The sequence below is a fragment of the Hyperoodon ampullatus genome, assembly GCF_949752795.1.
Source record: "Hyperoodon ampullatus genome assembly, chromosome: 6".
In the NCBI taxonomy this organism is placed as follows: domain Eukaryota; kingdom Metazoa; phylum Chordata; class Mammalia; order Artiodactyla; family Ziphiidae; genus Hyperoodon; species Hyperoodon ampullatus.
In genome coordinates, this window is record NC_136919.1 from 7,300,284 (window position 1) to 7,316,977 (window position 16,694).

Below are 16,694 nucleotides of genomic sequence, written 5' to 3' on the forward strand. Positions count from 1 at the left end.
CAAAGGTGAGGTTAAAAAAAATTTATTGACTTGCAGTCCCAATGTTCTAGCAGACAACATGGAATTCCATTCCTAAAAGAGCTGAAGTTAATGAAACTGGAAATTATCTTCCTTAGAGAGATCCATGTGGTTGGAAACCTTTGGATGAAAGCAACTAGGAGATTAGAATTAACAGTCTCTACAATTGAGTCCTTTCGACAGAAAGCCTGAGACACAGTCAACCTACTCTGAGATAGTTCTTTTGAGAAACACAGTTATAATATTCCACACGGAAATAATGAATATAAGCAGCCACTGCTCATGGATGCTCTGACTCCACAGATGAGGCACACCTCTCTTGCATGAACTGAGGTTTAAGCTAAGCAGCAAGCTTTTCAAACCACGGGGTTTTTGTTTGTTTGTTTGTTTGTTTTGCGGTACGCGGGCCTCTCACTGTCCGGCCTCTCCCGTTGCGGAGCACAGGCTCCGGACGCGCAGGCTCAGCGGCCATGGCTCACGGGCCCAGCCGCTCCGCGGCATGTGGGATCCTCCCGGACCGGGGCACGAACCCGTGTCCCCTGCATCAGCAGGCGGACTCTCAACCACTGCGCCACCAGGGAAGCCCTGTTTATTTTTTAAGCACACATTAACTGAAGAACACAATAGATACGCCAAAATGCCAAAATTCAAACTGACTTCCCGTCAAACCCTCAGTGATCCTCCCAAAACCCTGAGTGATTTAAAAGTATTATTGCATTTTTGACTACTGCCAACTCATATTAACATACATGCTTCACAGCCACCGCAATACTGCTCTGAAAACGATTCTCATTCGGAGAAACAGACTCCTATGGTAAGGTGGCCTGTCTGTGGTCATCTGCAAATCAGCAGGCACCAGGATAGAATTTAAGTTTCTTCTTAGTTCAGACCTCTAGGCATTTCAAACAGAAGGCTGCTGTTCAGTATAATCCCAATCATTATAGCACGCCTTCCAACACAAATAGAAAGGAAAGGAGGAGAAAAAGAAAAGAAAAAAAGATCGCTCCTGAAACAAGCTATGAGCAAAGCAGTGCCTAGAAATCCTAGTGTCATTTCTTCCACCTTCAGGTATGAGTTTGGTAGGTTCTCCGGGATGAGGAGAGCATCTTTCAGGCAAACTAACAGCTTTCCTTCCCTTGCCCTCTTTCATTAAGAACGCGCCTTGCCCTGCAGGAGCTAAACTTGACCCAAGCTCCACAATGGCTGTAAGATAAGCCTAAGAAAAGGAGAGCACAGCGACCACAATGCTGCCCGACAGAAGAGCTGACACGAAACAGCAGAGGAAGAAAAAGCAAAAAGGTCCTCACAAGGTTCGGAAGTAGTTCCATGGAAATTCCAAAGAAGAAAACCTCACTAGAGTAGAGAGATGAAGGAAATGGCAAACGGAAGAAACATTTACTGAGAGCCTATTATATGCTCTTCTGGCTGTTGAGGCTACAGCAGTGAACAAGACAAAAAAGTGGGGAACCACTGCTGGCACAGGGAGCAAGAAGTGACAGGGACGGCTAGGCGGGAGGGTGGAAAGGAAAAACACACTTCAAGCTGTTAAGTGCGAGATGGAAGTGTGGCGATCCGGTTAAAGCTTCGGAGTTGGACACGCAGCCCGTTCGGAGCTGGGTTTGTGAGTCATCTGTAAATTACAGGGTGCCTCCCGGAGTTGTGGGAGTTCAAGAAGATAACACGGAGAAAAGAAAGCGCGTCGCCAGTGTCTGGCGCTAGAGCGCCTGTACGCTAGCAAGAACTGTCTCTTTTTAATATTTTCTCTTCCCGTCCCCAAAACGCAGCACAGTGCCTGGGGTGTCCGCTGACGGAGTCAATGAATGAGAAAACGACTAGACGGATGAATGAAAGGCTGAGCGAGGAAAGAGGGCTGAAACTGCCAGGAGGTGGCTCGGCGACGCCCGAAACAGACCTCCCAACGAGAGCACAGGGGGTAACCTGGGGAGCGCCGCCGGGCCGGGCACAGGAGGCTGCAGCGGGGCCCGGGTAGGGGCTCCCCCGGGCGACCGCGAAGCGCCGAGTCTCGCCTCGAGGGAGCGTCACGCCGCACAGGAAGCGCGGTGGGGGGGAGGGGGGCGCCGAGGGACTCGCCGAGGGGAGAGGGGAGGAAGGGAAAGGGACCGGGTAGGGAGACAGGAGGCCAGAGGCCAGGGAAGTGGTGAGGCACCGGCCCCCCTCTTGGAGAAGTCACCTCAGACCCCCGCGCGCGGGGACCGTTTGGCTGTAACCGCCTCCCGTCCCGGAGCCCGTCCACCTAGCCGGCCTTCGCCCAGCCACTGCTGCCACCTCTAGCCCCCAACTCCCGCCCCGCTTCCGCTCGGCTTCGACCCCACGCCTCACAGTCACGCCCGCCGACTCGGCCCGCTCCGCACCTCACACACGGATCGCCGGCGGCCGCCGCCATCTTCGCGCGCGCGCGCGCCCCAGCCCCGCCCCCAGACGCCACGCCCACGTGATCACTCGCCTCCAGGGCGGGGACCGGGCTTTTCGTCACGTGACGGCGGGGCGGGGCCAACATGGCGATTCCCAGAGAGGTGAGGAGCTCCGGGCTAGGGCGGCCGAGGCTGTGAGGGAGGCGGCCGAGGGGCGACGTCTACGCCATAGGTGTGAGGCGGTGGAGGGTAGCCCGACGCCAGCTCCCGGGCGTCAGAGAGTGGCCTACAGTAGAGCTTCCCTTCTCGCACCTGGAGAACGGAGAGAGAAGGTGCTGGCTGGGCGAAGCTACCGCTCTCTGCCTGGCGGGGATTAAAGGACCCAGAGTCCAGGGCGTTCCTAGTCACCCCAGTTTCCCCAGAGTCTCAGGTCTAAAGACATGACCCGAGAGTGCGCTTCCCCGGCCCCTGGGCCTGGGGCTCCGCTGAGCGGTTCAGTGCTGGCAGAGGCGGCAGTGGTGTTTGTAGTGGTGCTGAGCATCCACGCAGCCGTGTGGGATCGATACTCGTGGTGCGCCGTGGCCCTCGCGGTGCAGGCCTTCTACGTCCAATACAAGTGGGACCGGCTGCTACAGCAGGGAAGCGCTGTCTTCCAGTTTCGAATGTCCGCAAACAGTGGCCTACTGCCCGCCTCGGTGGTCATGCCTTTGCTCGGGCTGGTTATGAAGGAGCGCTGCCAGGCTGCGGGGAACCCATACTTCGAGCGGTTTGGAATTGTGGTGGCGGCCACTGGCATGGCAGTGGCCCTCTTCTCATCAGTACTGGCACTGGGCATCACTCGCCCAGTGCCCACCAACACCTGTGTCATCTCGGGCTTGGCTGGAGGTGTCATCATTTACATCATGAAGCACTCGCTGAGTGTAGGCGAGGTGATCGAGGTCCTGGAGGTCCTGCTGATTTTCGTCTACCTCAACATGATCCTGCTGTATCTGCTGCCCCGCTGCTTCACCCCTGGAGAGGCTCTGCTGGTATTGGGTGGCATCAGCTTCATGCTCAACCAGCTCATCAAGCGCTCTCTGACTGTGGTGGAAAGCCAGGGGGACCCCTTGGACTTCTTCCTGCTGGTAGTGGTGGTAGGGATGGTGCTCATGGGCATCTTCTTCAGCACCCTCTTTGTTTTCATGGACTCAGGCACCTGGGCCTCTTCCATCTTCTTCCACCTCATGACCTGTGTACTGGGCCTTGGCGTGGTCCTGCCCTGGCTGCACCGGCTCATCCGCAGGAACCCCCTGCTGTGGCTTTTTCAATTCCTCTTCCAGACAGAGACCCGAGTCTACCTCCTAGCCTACTGGTCTCTGCTGGCCACCTTTGCCTGCCTGGTGGTGCTATACCAGAATGCCAAGCGGTCATCTTCCGAGTCCAAGAAGCACCAGGCCCCCACTATTGCTCGGAAGTATTTCCACTTCATTGTGGTAGCCACCTACATCCCAGGTATCATCTTGGACCGGCCACTGCTCTACGTGGCCGCCACCGTATGTCTGGCGGTCTTCATCTTCCTAGAGTATGTGCGCTACTTCCGCATCAAGCCCCTGGGCCACACTCTGCGAAGCCTCCTGTCCCTCTTCCTGGATGAACGAGACAGTGGACCGCTCATCTTGACCCACATCTACCTGCTCCTAGGCATGTCTCTTCCCATTTGGTTAGTCCCCAGACCCTGCACACAGAAGGGTAGCCTAGGGGGAGCCAGGGCCCTAGTCCCCTATGCAGGAGTCCTGGCCGTCGGTGTGGGCGACACGGTGGCCTCCATATTCGGCAGCACCATGGGGGAGATTCGCTGGCCTGGAACTAAAAAGACTTTTGAGGGGACCATGACATCTATATTTGCCCAGATCATTTCTGTAGCTCTGATCTTAATCTTCGACAGTGGAGTGGACTTAAACTACAGTTATGCTTGGATTTTGGGGTCCATCAGCACCGTGTCCCTCCTAGAAGCATACACTACGCAGATAGACAATCTCCTTTTGCCTCTCTACCTCCTGATACTGCTGATGGCCTAGCTGCTGTGCAGCAGCGATGAAGGAAACGGACATGGAGAAGACAAATGGTCCCCACAGCAGCCAGCCACTTGGGCTTGAAGAGCCAGGAGGGGAGAAGCAGATTTAATTTTTCAATTGATTCAGATTTAAAATAAAAATCAAAGCACTCCCGGTTTTAGTTTTGCTGATATTTTAAAAAGCAAAAAGGCTTAAAGGATAGTGCAACAGCTCAAAGAGCTTGGGTGGGCCATAGGGCCCCCCCGCACCTTGCAGTCTTCGGGGGGGTGGGGGGCGGAGTGGACACTGGAGGCCGTAGGGCAGAGTGGTTAACACTTCAGGTTCTGGTGTCAGACTCATCTGGTCAGAATCCTTGGCTGAACCACTTCTTAACTGTGTGAGTTGCTTAATCACTCTGGGCCTCAATTCTCATGTCTGCAAGATGGGAATAATAAGAGCCTGCACCTCACGGGGTGTGGTGAGGTTCTGGCGAAGTGACTGTGTGAGGTGACCAGCCCAGAGCCCGTACTTAAGTGTGAAAGTGTCACATAAGTGAGGGAAAGTGTCATTGTTACCCAAGGCCAGTCCTCATCTCAGCAAGAAGCCAGGCAAACCGAAGGGTTATATGGGTTGTACTTGGAGACCAGAGTGACCCCATTCCCCTGGCTTCATTCAGAGGAGACTACAAGAGGAAAATAGCCAAGTGCATGTGGTTTCTCCCATCTGGGCTGGGACGGGCTGAAGGGGAGAGATGGGATCTGTTTGTTGCATCCCTGGAAGGGCTGGAGGAAGAGGATCTGTCCTGGGCTGACTACCTGTTTCAGCCAACCCCACCCTGCCTCAAGGCCTCTGCTGCCTGGCCGAGTGGTGCTGATGAAGGACAGGCTGGACAGCACAGGGTCCTTGTCAAGGGGTCCCTCCTGAGACCTCTCACCCTCCAGTCACATCCACACCTGTGTTGGTCTCTTGGCGAGAAATTAGAGGCAAGGTCTGGTGAAGTTTACTGAGAGTTCAGAATTGCTCTTCCGGGGTGGGGGGAGGGGACAGTGCATGCTCCAGCCTTGCTCTCTGTGAGGGCAGAGTCCAGCTCTCCCTGGTTCCCCACCGCATCCCCCAGTGCCAGCACAGCCTGGCACACAGCAGGAACTCGGCAGACCTTCGCTGAATGGAAGAACATTTCCCATCTGTGAGAAGATAGCACAGCAGGTTTCTCAAGGCTGGACCAGGTTCTCCCCACTTCCCACCAGCCTGACACGGAGGGGCCTTGGCAGAAAGAGGTGAGAACTTGGGCCCACCAAGGCCGGAAGCCAGGAGCCCAGCTCTGGGAGCTTGCTTCTGCCTGAGCATCACTGCCAAGCCCTTTGCCTCAGAGGAGAGTATTGAGACATTCGTTTGGGGCTCAAAGGAGCCTTAACAAACCCTTCCCTTGGCTCAGGCTCCCTGCGACTGCTCGCTGAAGGAGGCAACGCCATGTTAGGGTGTAGCGCATATGAGTGCTGGCTTTGCCCCACTGACTCCCTGGGTGGTTTGTTCCCATACAGAGTGGGGGCTGGAAATCAAGGTCATAAAGTCATAAGGCCGCTGAGGCCAGGCAGGTAATGCAATGAAGGAGGACAGGGAAGGGAAGTGGAGAGCACATGTGCCTGTAAGAAGGCAGCTCCGGCCAGTGGTCACGGAGGCTAGACCACAGGCCCCGGGTTGTTGACCTGCTCATTCAAAGAAGCTTAGAAACCTGAATTGTTATGTGAAATCTCCCAATTTTAAAATGTTGTGGGTTTTTTGTTTGTTGTTTTAAAATGCCGAGGCCCAGACAAAACAATTCTGCATTGTGAAATCGGCTGGTGGCCCCCAGTTTGCAACCTCTGAGCAGACCCCCGCCAGGCAGGTTTCAGATTTGGTAGTTGTTTCTGCAGCTCTGGGTGCCTGCCAAGCATGTCCAAACAGGAGGGACCTGTGGAGGCCCTCGTCCGGCCCCTTGATGGTGCAAGTGGCCAAATGGGCCCAGAGAGAAGGGCCTGGCCTGAGGCCGGAAATCGAGTTGGTCACAGAGCCAGGGCCGGAATCTCAGACTGGATTCCAGCCTCTGGTCTTTTCCCTCCCCGGGAAAGGAGAACTGGGAGCATAGAGGTTAGAAGCATAGGCTCTGGATCCGGCTGACCTCGCCAGACACCTGAACAGCTGTGGGACTTGGGCGGGTCACTTAACCTTCCCATGTGTCAGCTCCTTCATCTGTAAACAGCACCTACCTGAAAGGGGTGAGGATCCAGTGATAAAGCACAGAAAGCTCTTCGCACCATGAATGCCCACTAAATGTCACTTATTAACATCGTGCATACCTCACCAGGCAGGGCTGGGCTACCTGGGATGATTTTCAGCAGGGTTCCCATCTTGAGAGGAAGGCTGCTTGGGAAAGAAGGATCAAGATGCTGCATTTGTAAGTCTCTTTTATTCAGTGTTTCCCACTGTAATGACCAAGAGTGCCATGTGAGAGGGGAGACGAGACGACGAGTGAGAAGCCGGCAGAGAAGCAGCCAGAACCCTTTCACGGCCGTGAGGCTGCCTCTAGGGGGAGGTTGTGTTGGGGTAGGGACGGACAGAGACAGATCTCGGGGAAGGCACCCAGCCCAGCCTTCTGCTCCTGCCTGCCTGTCTGCACAGACACCAGCAGAAGGAAAGCCCTGGAGGAGCGATGCAAATTCCCCGTTGCAGCTGGGCGGTGGGGTGAGGCGCTGGCGTTGGCGGCCCACAGCTTCTCCGGAGAGCGGGTGGTGTCCCTGCCCTCAGAGGGCCTTTAGGTGTACAGTGGGGGAAAGGGCAGCTCAGCTGTCGGCTGGAGCCTGCAGAGGATGGGGAGAGGACCTCGAGGTGCTAGTAGCACTGCTCCCAGCCTCCAGGACCTCTTCAGGAGCTGTCTGGGGCCCACACACACCCTGCCACCTACCAGTTATCTGGGCTCCAGACGGTGCCAGCAGCCTCCATGAGGTGGAAAGTATAGGCCTGGCGTGAGCAGTCGGAGAAATTCTGCTCACTTTTGTGCACCACTTCTCCATGGATTAGGACGAGGGCCCCTGGCAGGGACACAGCGGGTCAAGAGCGCACTTGAGGCAGGAAGGGACATGGTGGGCGCCCCCTCCCTTAAGCGGTGTCGTGGGCTATTCATCCCCATTCCCATCCCTGGACACTCAGGGGCCTGGAGTCTGCCCCAGCGTCGGAGGCTGTGCTGTTGGACATGGGTTCCCCTGGGGCCAAGTCCCTTCCGCTGTGGCCCGTGCCCTTGGCAAGCCTCAGCAAGGGCATCCACCTCCATGGCATTTGCAGAACCAGACAGAAGCTCTCTGTCCCGTGCCAGCCAGCTGGGGCCTCAGCCAGGAATGCAGAGTTGGGGCTCAGTTTCCCTTTTCTATAAGGAAGGGTGTGCTGACAGCCAGGATTTGTGAGCACTTGTGGTGCACCATCTCACATATGACATCTCACTGGCTTCCCTACTTTTATGTTTGGGGAAACTGAGGCTCAGAGAGGTTCAGTCATTTGCTCACAGAGACAGCCGGGAAGTACCAGGGTCTGGATTCCAGCCTGATCTGGGAGACCCTGCTGTCAACCACACAGCTTTCAGACCTCCCAGTGCCCACCCAGCCCTACCTTCCCTCATGCTGTGACTTCCCAGCCCTCAGGTGAGCTGGGTAGTCAGAGCAAGCACAGACCCCCCCAGGCAAGGCCTCCGGGTCCTCCTCCCCGCCCTCTGCACACCCCCTACCTCTCCGCACCGGTGTGGGCACAAAGAGGCTGTTATCCCGGGCTGGCTCGGTCCCAAGGAAGCTGGTGCCAGGCGCCGAGCCAGCAGGGGCCCGGACCATCCTTCTCGACACTCCACCTGCGGGCCAAGGTGGGGACTTTAGCCTCTCTTTATTCGGGGTCCCTCCCCTGTGGGGGGTGGGGACGAGTGGGCAGGGAGAGGCAGGTGGCCTCACCTGTGTGGGAGCCAGGGATGAACCAGAGGCAGCCATTCTCCAGCGTGGCATCTTCCAGAGCAATCCACACGCCCAGCACCCGGCCCAGAGGCTCCGTATACAGGAAGGAGGCATCCTGGTGAGGGGAGACTGCAGCAGGCCCGCCTGGGCATGAGGCGCCTGGCCTCACCTCACCTTGGCCTCATTTCTACTCACTCCGTGGTCCTCCCAGGGCCCTCCAGGCCCAGCCTTCCCATGAGCAGTTAGAATCTCACCGCTTCCTGGCCCGGAGGCTCTGGGCAAGAGATTTCACCTCTCAAGCTTCAATTTCCTAAACCATAAAGCAGCCCCAACGATAACCTAACCTCACGAGGTTGCTGGAGGATTCTGAGACAGTGTATGAGAAGTGCTTAGTACGGGGCCTGACGTTGTAATCGCTGCCTGAAGAGCAGCTGCTATTGTTTAATTCCAGCCAGGTAGCTCAAGCTGCCGGCCTCAACCGGCGAGAGCCCCTCCAGCCACCAGATGGTCCAGTGTAAACCACCAGTGGTCTACGACTTGGAAGTTGGGTGTGAAGCAGGAAGCGGACCCAGCATCCACATTGTAAACATCCCCTGCGTGATGCTGGGGCCCAGGCAGGACGGAGAACCGCTGAACAGAGGACCTTAGTCTGTAAAAACGAGAGGGTGCTGGTCTCGCCTCATCCCTACCTGGGGAACTGTGTGCTTTCTGAGCACCAAAGTGGAAGTCAGACTTTGACAATCCAGACAGTGTCCAGATGAAGGTGTCCTAATGGTGGGGGCCCCAGAACATTTGGAGGAGGAATGGCTGAAGGAGCTGGGGGGTGCTGGACTGAGCAGAGAAGGCTCAGGGAGAGGATGGGCATCCCTTCAGGAGACTGTCTTCAGGCTGGACGGTGGGGAGGAGGGGGCCTCACAAGGGGAGTGACTTGAGCTCATGTCAGGAAAGGAAGAGCTGCCTGTAGGGGTGGTGAGCCCTCTGTCACTGGAGGTATTTGAGAGAAGTGGATCATCACCCACGAGGGAGGCTGGAAAGGGTATCTGCGTATCCAGGGGGTTTGTAATCAGATCAGCAGTTTCTGTGCTGAATCAGTCCTCCAGGGAACTTGGTAAAATACAGAGTCCCACCCTCCTGACTCAAGATCTCAGGGAATGGGGCCCAGGAATCTGTATTTGTAACCAGCAAGGAGTCGCTGCCAGGTTTGGGAACCACTGGGTCGAGGGCTCCAGGACACCCCCCTCCACCCCCCCACCCCACCCCACCCCCCGGCATCCACTCTTTCAGGAAGCAGCAGAAGATGGCTTCTCCTCCGCTGGCCCAGGCTCTTGTCTGTGGACGTCTTGGCAGGCGCCTTCCCTCCCTCTGGAGACCTGACAACCACTAAAGTCCCAGATCTCCCGCCGGGGCCTTCGCTGGCCCCCCAGCCTGCTCTCGGCTCACCTTCGCCGCCCAAGTGAGGTTGCTGCAGGAGAGAGGAGGGGGGCTGGGTGAGGCCAGGGAGGGCGGGGAGGGGCGGGGGCTGCTCTGAGTCCTCCGAGTGGGACGCTCTTCCCCCCACCACACGTGTTTATCTGCAAGGCTCCCACGTCAGCACCCAGCTCTCGAGCACCTACTATGTGCCAGGCCCAGGAGGGCTGCAAAGAGAAAAGCCACCCTGCCTGGCAGGGAGCTCCCAGTCTGAGCACACACGTCCCTAACAAGAACACAAGGGAGAAGTGAGGGGCAGTGGGAGAGGCTGGGGCCCAGGCCAGCGATTAAGCCTCTGGGCTCCAGGATCAGAGATGTGTCCTCTCTTCCCAAGGGTGTTGGAAGGCTTCTTGGAGGAGGTGGAACCGGGCTGGGCCTTGAAAGCTGGGAGCGGAGCATTTCAATAGCCGACAAAGGGAGGAGGCAGCCCCGGGATCCCCTTTCCTTCCCCGGCACCCTAGCTGAGCCCCAACGAAGTGCCAGGCACCCTAACCAGAGGAGACCGGTTTTCATGTTCTCCCGCCAACTTAATACGTCCTCAGGGAGGCAGCTTGCGGCCCTTGTAAGGAAGGGCTTGGTATGAGCACTGTGCCCATTTTACAGAGGGTAAACGGAGGCCTGGGGAGGACGGGGGGCTCACCTTAAAGATATACATGCTCTGCACCACCACGGGCATCTGGAGGCCCAGACTTCTGGCCAAAGCCTGGAAGGGGGCAGAGGTCACATGGCCGGCCCGCCCACACTCACATATGGCCCACCGGCCCACCCTCACCGACACCTCTGCTCACCTGCACCTTGGGGGAGTGTGTGACACACCTGAAGACAGGGTCATGGGCGTGCAGAGCTGCGGGACAGAGGTGGGCTGAAGAGCCAGTCCCCATGCGTCCCTCCCACGCCTAGGCCTGGGCACCCAGGGTCAGGCCTCACTTTGGTATTCTCACCTATTTTCTGTGCATTAAGCTTTCTGCTTGTTTATAACCGAGAAATGGGCCCCACAGATGCCTGCACCTGACCTATGACCTTATTCTTGACCTTCTAGCCCTGACTGGCCACCCTTCAGAGGAGCAAGGACTCCAAGGGACCCATCACTTGGTAGCAATTTTGGTACTGCCGCTTGCTTTGTTGGACTCTGAGCACCGATTTCTCTCCTTTAAGCCTTAGTTTCCTCCTGTGTACAATGGGATCAGCCCTGCTTCCTGGGCTGCCATAGGACTCCATGGGCTAACGCGTGTGCAAGCACAGCCCAGGACCAGGCACAGAACAGTCACTCTTCTCATTATTTACTACTGTTGTTATTACAAAAAGTGAGGGTTGAACGTATTTAATGCCACTGAATTGTATACTTCAAAATGGTTACGACGGTAAATTTTCTATTATATGTATTTTACCACAATTTGTAAAAAAAACACAAAGCTACCATGATATAACTTCATGTTTAAAAATCAGTCTACAAGATAAATTATAAGGGCTTTTTTTGGGTTTTTTTCTTGCCACATTACGTGCCTTATGGGATTTTAGTTTCCTGACCAGGGATCAAACTCGGGCCCTCGGCCGTGAGAGCACAGAGTCTTAACCACTGGACCGCCAGGGAACTCCCTACAAAATAACTATAATGCATGATCCTGAAAAAAAAAAAAAAAAAAAAAGAGGGTTTCCTAGCTTGGTTTAGGGGTCTTGGAACAGGGACCTTGTCAACATGTTTGGTGTTCCTTAAGAAGCCTTCAGGGAGCAATGGGACCCAGAATCCCCACATGCCTGGGGCCCGAATCATCCCCAGGCCCGGCAGTAGAGAGTTGAGGAGCCTGCACACACCCATCTGCATGGGGGAGTGGGCTCAAATGGACCCCTCTTCCCAGTGCTGCAGTGGCAGTGTCATGTGATTAGCATCATAAGACAGGAGAGCAGGGCCCAAGAAGGACTCTGCACCCAGAAATGCCATTTGTTGGGCTACTACCTTAACGTGTGCTTTGGGGGATGGCCCCCAAACTCTTCAGACCTCAGTTTCTCTCCAGCCCCTGCTTACCATGGCCAATTTTGTTGATGGATTTCTCCGGAGGGACCAGGAAATTTCCTGTGGCACAAGGGACAGGTCAAGCTGGAAGGACTGGAGTCCAGCCACCCCCCACCTCTAGGGCCCCAGTTCCGAACCTTTCTCATCAAAGACGCCTTTCTCAAAGAAGAACCGAATCTTGTCACCGCTGCTTAAGAAATAGTCTGTGCTGCCCTGTGGAGAGGGGACATCAGAGGGGCTGAGAGGGCATCACGGGGTCACAGGTGGGCCTGGCAGAGAGGGAAGAGGATTCAGATGCTTCCCACCCCACAGAGCTGCAGATGCCTCTGGTGCTTCTCAAACTTGTCCACTGCGGCACAGCCGGTGAACAGGAACCCCAAGGACCTGGAAGCACAGCCGGAAGCTACAAGCATGGAATTTCTTAGAAACCTCTAAATAAATCACATGACTCATACTCCATAATGGCATGATACACAGGTACTAGATCAAACACGCCTGGTTCCCAGGGAGGCTTGGGCCACTTGTATTACCTCTCAAAGCCTCAGTTTCCTCATCTGTAAAAGGGGAATAATAATGGAACTGACCTCCCTGGATTGTTGGAGGCTTCAGGTTCAGGTGGAGGCTGAATCTTATAGAAGTTGAGAACACAGACCCTGGAGCTAGAATACTTGGGTTCAAATCCCAGCTCTGCCACTAACTGGCTGTAATCACAACCACATTACTGAACTTCTCAGGCTTAGTTTCCTCATAAAATATAGAGGCTATTAATGGCACCTATCTCATAGGGTGTTGTAGGGATTATGAATCAGTGTATATAAGGCATATAAGAACAGTCCTTGGGATGTGGTGTCATGTGAATATCTGCCTTTATTATTATTATTACTACTGCTGCTAAATAGAAAACACCCAGCAAGGACATGGCTAAATGCTTGATAAGTATAAGCTATTACTAATCTTTTTCTTTTTTCTTAATAACCTCTCCTTGTTAATTTTATTGATTTTTTTTTTTACCACACCCTGTGGCTTCTGGGATCTCAGTTCCCCGACCAGGGATCAAACCCGGGCCACAGCAATGACAGTGCCAAATCCTAACCACTAGGCCACCAGGGAACTCCCTTCTTGTTAATTTTAATATCATGTTTTAAATTTCTTAGCAGCATATGAAAATGATGCTCCAGGGACTTCCCTGGTGGTCCAGTGGTTGAGAATCCACCTTCTAGTGCAGGGGACGCGGGTTCAATCCCTGGCTGGGGAACTAAGATCCCACATGCTCCAGGGCAACTAAGCCCGCATGCTCTAGAGCTCGAGTGCCACAACTAAGACCCGACGCAGCCAAACACATAAATAAATAAATAAATAAATAAATATTTAATTTTAAAAAAAGAAGAAAATGATGATCCAGGGAGATACCCCATGTTTTCCTTGTGGCTTTAGCCACCCATGATCACCATATATATCTTCCTTCATGGCGACGTAAGTACAGTTTGAGTGTCACCAATGCCTCTACCTGGGTTCCCATATGGCACAGCCCTGGCACTCCCTCAACTGCACACATCTGCTGTCACAGTGCCTTGCGTGGCTCAACTCAGTGACCTGTCTGGCCCTTTCCACGCCCTTCCCACTGAAAACTAAAAGTTTTTTTTCAACATTTTTAACTCCTCTGCACTAGCAGGGAATTAAATCTGGGAAGCGTAACTGATAATAATAATAAAGACGGTGACGCTACACGCGTGTCAAAGATTTTTACTTAACTCAGTAATTCACAAGGGAACCAGAAACATGTTGAAAGGAGAATTCTGAGAAACACACAAATATACGCAATAAGAAACGCTGAAATGAATTTACAAATCAATGCAAAACTGAATCTAGCTACAAGGGCAATAACTGCATCCTGCCGGGCCCAGTTCATACCCATTTCTATGGACAAGTATCATGTGAGTTATTATCAGTTCTGTATAACTTACAGAGTTGTATAATAACTCAAAAACAATGAAAGGTGCTGGTAAGCTGGAACGGAGCACTACTAGACAGGACACCGCCAATATTTTTCTCTTTTAATACCCATTTCAGGGATTTCCCTGATGGTGCAGTGGTTAAGAATTTGCCTACCAATGCAGGAGACACGGGTTCGAGCCCTGGTCCAGGAAGATCCCACATGCCACGGAGCAACTAAGCCCGTGAGCAACAACTACTGAGCCTGCGCTCTAGAGCCCGCGAGCCACAACTACTGAAGCCCGCGTGCCTAGAGCCCGTGCTCCGCAACAAGAGAAGCCACCGCAGTGAGAAGCCTGTGCACCTCAACAAAGAGTAGCCCCCACTCGCCACAACTAGAGAAAAGCCCGCGTGCTGCAACGAAGACCCAACGCAGCCAAAAATTAATTAATTAATTAATTAAAAAACCCATTTCAAAGTCTTTCATAATATCAGTAGTGAATATTGAGGGTTTACTGAATACCAGTGCAGCCAAACGCAACTGACTGTTTGGAGGAAAGTGTCATTCTGTAACCCTTTTTCTTTCTGAAGTCCCCATTCTCTGGGCTGCAAGCCTTCTAGTCATTGTAATTCCCTTTATGCCCACCAGATGGCAGAAGCTCCTTGCCATGAGTAAGCGTGAGCCTGGACCACAGCTTTGGCTTGGGGGCCCAGCCGCAGGCAGGCTCATAAATTCAGCCTATGAAGGGTTAAGAGAACTGTCTGGGAGAACCCCTGGGTCTCAACTTACCCATCTCAAGCTGCACTGAGTCCTAGTAGGTCACTGGGGGAAACAAGCAGTTCCTTGTTTCACTGGGGGATGACTTGCCCAGGTGGGCCCATCAGAATCACTTGGCTCATGCTGGGTTGCTGGCCACAAAGAGGTCCTTTGTGGCAGGAAAACTTCTAAGAAAGTACAGCAGAGCAGTGACAGCATGAACTTGGTCTCAGGCAGATCTGGGTTCAAATTCTGACCCTATCAGTTACTAATTGTGTAGTTTGGGGCAAGTGAGCTGAGCCTCATTTACCCCACCTGTCTAATGGGGGCAATAATGCTGACCTCATAAATTCGTAGTAGGGAGTGAAGGAAATATGCATATAAGACACTTAGCCTGGAGCCCGGCCCACAGAAAGCTTGGAGTCTGATTCGTTATCAGCATGAGCCCATGGGCCTTGGGGTCCTACCTTTCCAGTCTGCTGCTCTGGCTGGGGACTGAGCCACCCATCAAAGACCAAATCTCATTCTCACCTGCTCCAGGCACCTACCTGGGCTCTCAGCTGCTCCTCCTCCTGGGTGGAAAATTCCGTGCGACAGTGGAGAGGGACATCCATCTCAGCCACTATCTCGCCAATCCTCCGCTGCATGGCCACACACTCGTCTGCAGACCAGAGTCCTTCCAGCACCAGGAAGCCATCCTCCTGAAACTGCAGGCAGGAAGGAGACTCAGGTTTCCTTCTCCCTGCCCTCAAACGCTCTTGATGAGGACTGATTTGACCCTTCCCCAAACCATAAGCCGTGTGGAGGCAGGACAAAGCATCCTGTTCATTGCTCTGGCCCCCTCCCTGGTGATGGTGTCTAGCACCCAGTGAAGAGCAATCAGCGTTGGCTGCTTGAATGAAGGAAGGGGAAGTGGAAGGGGAGGTGTCCCCGCCCTAACCCTCCAGGGAATACAACCTCATTCATTTATTCAGCTAATATTGGCTGAGCATCTACCGTGCACCAGACATGGTTTTAGGAGCTGGAGATTCAGTCATGAGCAAGCCAGCCATGATGCTTGCCTTTCAGAACTCAGTCTAGGGAAGGAGATGGATATCAAACAAACCAGCACACAGGTGAACTTATCACACAAAGTATGGTTTATCTATCTGAAATACAACACAGCTGATAGAAAAATATTTATTGGCATGGGAATGTGTTCCACACATATAGTGAGTTTAAAAAAAAAAAAGCCAACTACAAGTTAGTATCCTAATTTGTGAGAACCTGGGCAAGTGCTTTCCCCTCTCTGACTCTCAGGCTAAGTATCAGATGGGGAGCACAGTAGTGCCTCCTTTATGAAACATATAGCAAGCAAGCAAGCAATCGGCGACAGCTTTTGTGATATTGTGATGGACCTTTTATTTTATTTATTTGGCCAGCGCAGCTTGTCGAATCTAAGTTCCCCAACCTGGGATTGAACCCGTGCCCTCTGCAGTGGAAGCGTGGAGTCCTAACCACTGGACCGCCAGGGAAGTCCCCTGAAACTTTTAGAGATTCAAGGACTGTATGCCAAAATATTGTCTCAGCATAGGAATCTATAGGTGGGTTTAAATTTTCTTTTTTGAGCTTTTCTGTATTTTTTTGTATTTTCCTCTTGTCATCAGGTACAAACAACAAGGATCATGTTTTTTAAAAGTCTCCGTCGCTCTGATTCCCACGGGTTAGCCTTTTCGGGTCTGAACGCGCCCACTGGGTGGTTGCCGGGCCACCCGCCCCGCGCTAGAAGTGGGTTGTGGGTAGAGTGGGACGGGTGGATCCGCCCCTCGTCGGCCCCGCCCCTTCCCAGACCCCCGCCCCCGCCCCCAGGTCACAGGATCCTGTGTTTTCTTCTGGTTTCTTCACGCAAACATTCCCACCCCAGCCGCGGTGCGTTGGCCTGAATGGCCCCTGCCTGTGTGTGCAGAAGTTAGGGGTCATGGCTGTGAACCGACCACTCCGGGCTTCAGTTTCCTCTTCTGAAAAACGTAAGGGGGTCGGTCGAGTTCCCCGGGACTACTCCAAGTCCGGAGGGGCCCCCCACATTTACCTGATCCTCGGGGTGCCCACCCAGCAGGGCCCTACCTTCTGAAGCTGTGAGGGGCTCAGGTAGGCCAT

The 16,694-nt window shown here is 53.9% G+C and overlaps 3 protein-coding genes across 6 annotated transcripts in view; 1 reads left to right on the forward strand and 2 right to left on the reverse strand.

The window, feature by feature from the left end:
- NUP188 (nucleoporin 188) overlaps nucleotides 1-2,422 on the reverse strand; it is a gene marked incomplete at its 5' end in the record, with an annotated part of 43,911 nt that extends 41,489 nt beyond the window's left edge. For both annotated transcript variants that reach the window (XM_079706395.1, XM_079706394.1), the window contains one exon: nucleotides 2,391-2,422. In XM_079706395.1, the coding sequence (XP_079562521.1) occupies nucleotides 2,391-2,422 (32 nt within the window). The remainder of the gene's footprint in view (nucleotides 1-2,390) is intronic.
- A 408-nt stretch (nucleotides 2,423-2,830) lies between these two features.
- DOLK (dolichol kinase) lies at nucleotides 2,831-4,597 on the forward strand (the record flags this gene model as incomplete). The annotated part of the gene is made up of 1 exon (XM_079706938.1): nucleotides 2,831-4,597. One exon carries the CDS (start codon nucleotides 2,831-2,833, stop codon nucleotides 4,445-4,447), a length of 1,617 nt encoding a protein of 538 aa, XP_079563064.1. The 3' UTR covers nucleotides 4,448-4,597.
- A 2,522-nt stretch (nucleotides 4,598-7,119) lies between these two features.
- On the reverse strand, nucleotides 7,120-16,694 carry PHYHD1 (phytanoyl-CoA dioxygenase domain containing 1; the record flags this gene model as incomplete). 3 transcript variants are annotated; one of them, XM_079706023.1, is made up of 11 exons in its annotated part: nucleotides 7,120-7,260; nucleotides 7,365-7,491; nucleotides 8,178-8,294; nucleotides 8,392-8,520; nucleotides 9,832-9,853; nucleotides 10,499-10,561; nucleotides 10,647-10,702; nucleotides 11,882-11,929; nucleotides 12,007-12,082; nucleotides 15,107-15,265; nucleotides 16,662-16,694. In XM_079706023.1, 11 exons carry the CDS (start codon nucleotides 16,692-16,694, stop codon nucleotides 7,215-7,217), a joined length of 876 nt encoding a protein of 291 aa, XP_079562149.1. In that variant the 3' UTR covers nucleotides 7,120-7,214. The 3 variants fall into 3 exon arrangements, with proteins under 3 accessions (XP_079562149.1, XP_079562151.1, XP_079562150.1); XM_079706025.1 differs by lacking the exon at nucleotides 10,499-10,561 and having other exon boundaries at nucleotides 10,653-10,702; XM_079706024.1 differs by lacking the exon at nucleotides 10,499-10,561.